General features: G+C 41.8%; 1 protein-coding gene across 1 annotated transcript in view; it reads right to left on the bottom strand.

Moving 5' to 3' along the window:
- Window positions 1-7,039, bottom strand: part of LOC104166059 (collagen alpha-4(VI) chain-like) — a 50,504-nt gene extending 43,465 nt beyond the window's left edge. Inside the window, 10 exon segments of the mRNA XM_009705870.1 lie at window positions 1,513-1,621; window positions 1,624-2,076; window positions 2,576-3,078; window positions 3,080-3,174; window positions 3,336-3,404; window positions 3,406-3,831; window positions 3,833-3,963; window positions 4,644-4,916; window positions 6,148-6,732; window positions 6,967-7,039. Coding sequence (XP_009704172.1) covers window positions 1,513-1,621; window positions 1,624-2,076; window positions 2,576-3,078; window positions 3,080-3,174; window positions 3,336-3,404; window positions 3,406-3,831; window positions 3,833-3,963; window positions 4,644-4,916; window positions 6,148-6,732; window positions 6,967-7,039 — 2,717 coding nt within the window.
- Window positions 7,040-7,522: the final 483 nt, after the last annotated feature.

Genomic DNA, 7,522 nt, shown 5'->3' with positions numbered 1-7,522 from the left:
CGGGGGCAAAGCGTTTGGGGGGGGAGGGGGGGGGGGGGGGGTTGCAGAGCTCATAGTGAAACAGGCCCAGCTGTCATCCTCTCTGAAAACCACCTGAGCAGATATAATTCACACAGAGAGTAGCTTCTGGCTTTAGGAGAGAAGGCTCAGCTCTTCATTTTGGCCCCCAACACTCCAGCAAACACCAGCTAGTTTTGGGGTATTCAAGATCTCAGGAGCCCGGAGTGCAGGAGAGGCAAAGTTTTCTATTTGTTCAGCTGTTGTTACAAAAAGCCTTAGACAAGCAGGGTGGTCATCCCAGTGTTCCTTTCTCACAGTAAGTTTCTGGTCAGTAAGAGAATGAAACCTGGAGAACTGGGTTGGATCAGTTTTATGGCGTTAACAAAGAGACCAAAGAACACGTAGCCAACACATGTAAAACATCCCCTATACGGTGAAAACACAGGGAAGACAACAAGGAGTTTTAAAGGACAGTCACAGTCCCTGTAAGGATGGGCACAGAGAGAAGAACCACTCTAGAACGGTCTCTTCCTGCTATCCATAATCAGTGCCACCTACTTACACCACAGTAGGTCATCCTCACCTTCAGCAGGGGAAGAGCTCAGCTTTTGATTCGTCATTCACTACATTTTTCTTTTTGCCACTTAATGCACACATCTACAGTTTTAACTTTACTACATAACTGGCATGAATATGTAATTTTAAAGAGCAACCATGTATGTTTTCTGCTTCAGTCTTCCTGCATGACAAAGTGACTGACACCGCAGCATCAAGTCAGAATAAACTCAAGATACCAAACCAGCATCTGGCATCTGATAAAAGTTGCTACATTAATCAAAGGCAACACTGAACCTTTGTTTTCTTTGGGGTTGGGAGCCTCTTGGGCTGTGTGGCATCCAAGCTAGTGTTGCCACCAAGACAATGTAGTAAGAGATACTACCTTCTGTTTCTTATATAGGGAAAGCCTTTAGGTAGCATCTCAGCATTACTGTGGATTTGCTGCTCATATCTTGCCAATACCTCCCACATATCCAAGGATGGATTTTCTCACATGCCCTGTCCAGACTGCCTCTATGAGACTTAAGTTTTGTCAACAGTTGCTGCTGACAGTCCCACTGAAGCAGTATGGACAGATGTAGATGACAAAGTCAGGCTTTTGGAAGAATCTTTTTTTAAAAAACACTGAATCATCTGTTTCTCTTTTTGGTTTGGATACCTTGGGTATATCTGCTCTGGCTCCTTTCAGACACTAAGGAGTTATGAATATGAATGCTAGATGTGAAGCACTATCTTACCTCAGAAGCTATTTACTCATAGCAAAGAGTCTAATGGTTCTTGACTGAAGTAAGGTACAAGTCTAGTAAGTTACAAGACTGAGTAACCTGAGCAGTATTCTTTGGTAAAACAGCAGCACTGCTGTCCAGCTAGCTCAGGTACTCTTATCAGGGACTGCATGTAGCCATGTGGATATTTGCCATTATGCACCCAACAAAACATTTATGGTACTTCCTCTGGCCAGGGAGATGTTTGGATTCACAGACCTGATTGACAATACTCCTCTCAATGGTTTTCAGTGCATCAAGGTTTTCCACTGTGAACACTCTCCTTGCATCACCAGCAGCTCAAAGGAATTTATAATCCCTATGTCAACTGCAAAGACATGGATTCCATCACTTGACAAAGCCATTGCTGCATCCTCCACCCTGTCGGCAGAGTACCCACCTGGAATCACTACAAGGTTCTGTGAGACTCCTTGGCTCTCGTGGCCTCTACTGGCAGGTTGAAAAAGGCTCTGCACAAGCCTCAGCCCTCTGCCAGTAAATGTAGAGCACTGCAATTGCTCGATGCTGTTGACCTGTTCCTTTATCATCATGTCAGTATAGAACTCATTAAAAGAAGATTCTTTCTGGGGCTCTCAACTGTACTGGACTACTCCAACAAGTACTTTGTCCCTAGAAACAACAAAGCTGTCCACAACTTCCATCATGAAGGTCTTCATGACAGAAAAGTTCCTTTTTGACATGCTTTCTGATCCGTCTATCAGGAATACCAGATCTGCCACTTGATTGCTGCAAACTTAGGGAAAAAGCAGAGATGAAAACTAACAAACAGAAAAAGAAAAAAACCCACCACAACAACTAGTGAGGAACATAACCTTGCCAGTGTTTAATCTTTTCCTTGTTCTCTGCAGTGTAAACCTTTAGTCACAGAAGCTGTTCACAGCAAGGCCATGCAAGGTCAATCCATTATCTATCCTACTGCAACCGAGAGACCTTCCATGAGTAGATAAAAATCCATCCCTTTCTGCTATTAACTTGCAGAAGAAGTCACAGACCTTTACATATCATCCAGAAGACCAGCTAGCAGAGTCATGACAGAGCTTGTAAGCAAAGACAAACCCTCAGGTGAGGGAGGTCAGACGTTATCTACCAGTAAGTCAGATCAACTACTCCACTCACCACACTCATCCTCTTGCTACCTGAAGGGCCACTGTAAGAAAGAAACCACTTGAACTGCATGACTGCTGTGGAGAAAGACAGCCTGTTGGTACCACTGAAGTGGAGAGGATTCTTGCCTGTCATTTTCACTGCACAAGCAGAGCTCCCTAACATTTTTATTGGCAGTGCATTGCAGCTCTGAGAGAGTAATCTTTCTTGACCTTCAGAGTAATCTCTTCAAGCTCTGCTTGCTTTGTTCACTCCAACAGCAGTTAAGTTGGTTCCAACTCCTTTCAAAAGTTTTATGGCCATGGGAAGGTTGGCTCTATCCAATGGTACAGTTGGTTCATCAGTAAGAATAAGGAGTCTGGAGACAGGAAGGAAAGATGCACGTCCACCCTAGTTCACATCAAATCTCTGCCTGGCAAAGTCCAAAGCTCTTGCTGTGAAGAGCTGGCCTGGCAGAGGCTTCAAGCTGAATACTGCTTCTCGACTCTGAAGCTCAGAGGAGTATGAATTCAGTGAGAACTGCATCTCCTGCTTGGAGCTACAGACCAAAACACCAAACTGAACTTTATCCACCTCAAACTCCGAGTCATTAACTACCATGAGCTGCTGCACATTTTTGAACTGCAGATCTAACACTAGATGATCCATGCACTACATGAGGTCTAACCCCTAAGCCTGACCTCCAATGCCTCAGCCTGACCCCTAAGCCTGGTTCTAAGCAGGGCAGCTCTTACCTTGATGATACTTGGGTCAATCACTACCAGAACTTAATATACGTCACTAAAAGCTTTCTGAATGTTAATTTCCTCTTGCATTAATTTCCTCTTGCAGATGGTGCATGGACCAGCAGCAAGTCTAACAGCACTGAAGTGACAATTATCTATGTACTTTTTTTTTTTCCAAACTTCACAAGTGTAATGGGACTACAAACATTTTTGTCACAATCTCATTGTGACAAAAGCTGTTTCTTTATTTTCCATCCAATATTTGACAGCTGTAGGAAAAACTTCAGGGTGGTGACATGTTTCCTGGGGGGCTAAGTTGCAACTTTATCAAGTTTGCTACTCTCTGTGATATTCTGGATGTCCACAGCATAGACAGTAACGCACTTCTGTCTTAGTTTACGTGCTGGTTCAGTGTCATTTTCCAAGGTCTGGCCATCAGTGACCACCACAGCAATTTGCTGCACTCCTTGTTTTTCCCTGCTGCCTGCTTCTTGAGTAAAAACCTTCTTCCTTGGGAATTCTATGGCTGCTCCAGTGTATGTTTGCCCCTCTTGATATGGTAAGTTCTTCAATCAACTCAGAATTTCCGATTTATCCCTGAATGTGTCCAAGGTGAGCACTAGCCTTGCCTCATTACTGTACAGCACTAGCCCAACTCTTAACATTACTCTGACCAATATCTAGGGCATTAACAGTTTTTAACAGAAAGGCCCTTACCAGCTGAAAGTTTGATGTAATTTTGCTGGATTCATCCACAAGAAACACATCTGCCACAGCTGCACTGGAATACAGTAAAAAGTAAAGTAAATATAAGGAAGGTAAGATTAATGTAGGTCACACCATGGGATAACTGGTGGGACAATCAGAATGCATTACTACAAAAAGGATCATCTTAAGGTAATAGGCAAGATGGTGCTACAATAAAACAGGAAATCTAAATCCCTATCAGTGCTGAAGAGCAGAGATTTATGTATTGGTTTTCATAGTAAAAGAAATACCTGAAATAAACACCATACCTTAACTGACCCCTTGTTCACGCTACAGGAAAGTCTGCAAAACAAACGTTTTTCTTGCTATCCTGCAGAGTGACTGCAGATCAGGACATCCCAGAATACTAGGGAAGTTATTCTGTGGTTACATACAACTTCTCCTATGGCCATTTTCTAGGAACAAAATTCAAACTTACCCTGTCAGTCAGAACATGCAATTCCACAGCAGCCAACCCCTCTAGACCACTGCCCTGCTCCTCTGGGTTAATACAGGTAGTTACAACAAACTGTGCATAGGCAAGTGTTGCCACTACACAGTCAAAGGTGGTAAATATTTTGTCCATATAGCACCTCTGTAAAAGTACAATTGCCAGCCATTTGCACTCTGTTCTTCCCTCACAGCCACCTGAGAAGTCGCTCTGGATTACCCATAAGTTAGAAGCTACTCATCCTGCTGGTTTTGCTCTGGTGATACATCATACCTGCTTGCACACCTGGATCAAGGTCATAAAGCTTCTGAAGCGAGGCTTCCATATCACTGACAATGTTCTGCCGGAAAAGGTCAATGCTCTCCCCTTCACAGGTCTGGGAAGTCATGTTAGAGGAGGCTCTTGCCTTTTGTTCCTCATCCAAGCACCCAACGCCAGCTGAGACAACTTTTACCCTCATCTCTTCTAACATCCAGGCTGCCTCCATGGTATTGTCTCTGGATCCAGGGGGTGTCATGACCACTACAAGCTGTGCAGTGCCTTCGCCTTTATGTAGATAAAAGTTTCATCTTCCTTCAACCAAATCTTCTACTTATGACTGTGGGAGTGAGATTGTATGCTTTACCACTCCATTCCTTTGATACTCCATTAATCACAGTCTTCTCCATCACTACTGGAATTTAGGTTGCATCTAAAAATTGGACATATTTGAGCACTTCAGAATATACCTACCTTCATAACAACCGCATGAGGAGTTGCTGCAAAGCAAAGACAGTCCCTCTGAATATCAGAGGAGGCATCAGAACATGAACAAATTGATTCTAACTTCACTTACAGTCAGTGAAGAGATATACATATCTGGAGGGCACATCAAGATGCAAAACAAATGAAACTGGACCTAAACGCATCCTTCAGCATAACAGTTTACGATGGAGAGGGGGATTAAAGCCAAGTGCCTAACTACCAGCACAGTCCCTAATCCCTGACCTTTTCTTTTCATTGAGAAAAAGTTGTGGAGGTATCCATGCTGACCTCTGCAAAACCAGCAAAAAAAAAGTTTCCTTTTGAAGTTATAACTACGTTACTTTTTAAACATTCATCATTGGTTTAAATACCAATTTTGTTCCGACTGTAGTTTTGTTACCCTGTCTCTTATTTCCCTCCCCCTTTCACCATTCAACAATAACAGTCCTTAAAGAAACTGGGAAAACATTCTCTGTGAGTTTTGCTGTTCAGCAAAGGTATTGAAAGGGAAAATATGACTTCCCTTCATTTTTGTAGCTCGTAGAATGTTCAATTTCTGAACTAGGTTTTTGGAGGAATTAAGAGTTACCAAAAGCATAGCTTAATCAAGAAATAATTCTCTGTTCAACTGTTCAATGACATCAAAACAAAATGTCTTCCAAAAAAGGCTCCACCAGCCCTAACGAGATTAAACTGAATGTACTTCATAGAATCTGTGAATCTGACTCTGATTTTCTTTGCAATACATTAAGGCTCAGCTTCAGAGAACACTGAGCATAACAATTAAACCTCACTGACTTCAACGCAGAAATATGTCTGAAATAGAAAGAATATGTCTGAAATAAAAAGAACAAGGATGTCATCCTGAACTGCAATCTAACTCAAAATTAGCCCCATTGTTTTCAATCACGTTACATGACAGTTAACGCTGATATAAACAACATCAAAACCAGAACGACTTTAGTACACCTTATTTTCACAGTTACACAGTATGAACAACTGAAATGGCACAAGTATAAGGACAAGGTCTTACCTTCTATCTCACTTTCAACGGCAAAGTAAAAGTTTCCCAAAAGTCTTGTGGAGACATCTTGAAGGTCATCAAAACTACGAGCGCTATACAGATATTTACCAAAAGGTTTGCTGGCTATTTGCTGAAGCTCAGTTGTATTCTGGACACCAATTCCAACAACATAGAGAGAGATGCCTCTGTTCCTCAGTTTCCTAGCAGGCAATTCAACTTCATCACTGGATTCTCCACCAGTGATCAGAATGGCTACCTGTGGGACATAGCTCTTAGCTCTGCTACCAGCAGGTTCAATGAAATACACTCTGTTGACAAAATCCAGAGCTCGCCCTGTGTAAGTTTCTCCACTCCTATATGGCAAATTCTCAATCTGTTCCAAAACATCACTTTTCATATATTGATTTAGCAAGAATTCTTGGTAAGTCTCATCACTGTATTGCGCCAGCCCAACCTGGATTGCATCAAGGCCGACATCAAGACTTGAAACCAAGGTGGACATGAAGTTCTTCACCTTCTGAAAGTTTTCCTGGCCAATACTTGTTGAAGTATCCACTAAAAAGACAACATCTGCCAACACGGCTTTTCTGCAAGCTGTCCAAGGAAGATCACAGAGAAGAATGAATTACTATAGCTTCGTCTCCAGCTTTGTTCATAAGCAAGGAAGAATTCACTGTACATTTCATCATTCATGAAATAAATTGTAACTGTGTTGCTTCTGCCTTCCCCTTCTTCCCCTGACCTTCTCCCCTCCCAGCACTATTTTGAATATTTTAAAGCTAGACATGTACTCAAAATTGAAGAAGAGTAATTTCTTTAGTGTATTACCAGTCTGCTGTGCATCTACAGAGCAGAAGGTGGAAACAAAAAGAAGAACAAGAAGTAGTTTCCAGTAATCCATTTTGAAAACCTCCCTAGAAAAAAACAAAGACAGTAAGAAATACAGAGCATAATTTCCCCAGAAAGAGTTTTAATCATGGAGGAAATGTGTAACTGCATTTTATTAAAAACATAGAGGCTTTCTAGCTGTATGTAATTTAAAGTAGCACTTTAAAGTTGTATTTTCTTCCCTCAGCTTTTAACATACAGGCTTTGAACACAGAGCTGTTAGAGTTTGACACTGATGTGCAGCATATAACCAAAATGAACCGTTCGCTGCTCTGCTCTAACAATCATGCTTTGTTCCGATTCACACAGCTATATTTAACAAATCCAAAATTCAACTAAAACCAAGCTATTCACAATGTAAGATTAACGAGAGTTACGCTTTTAAGATTCCCCTCTAGCCTTGAAATTCCCCACCCACACATCTATTTAAAAGAAAATCTTGGTGGTGGTATCTATGTACAATAAAATAGATAAGAACAAGCATTCATTTACAAAT

Source organism: Cariama cristata, unplaced genomic scaffold (genome assembly GCF_000690535.1).
Source record: "Cariama cristata isolate BGI_N322 unplaced genomic scaffold, ASM69053v1 scaffold8230, whole genome shotgun sequence".
Lineage (NCBI taxonomy): Eukaryota > Metazoa > Chordata > Aves > Cariamiformes > Cariamidae > Cariama > Cariama cristata.
Note: the sequence above shows the minus strand (reverse complement) of the source record. Positions and strands in the feature narration are given on the sequence as shown.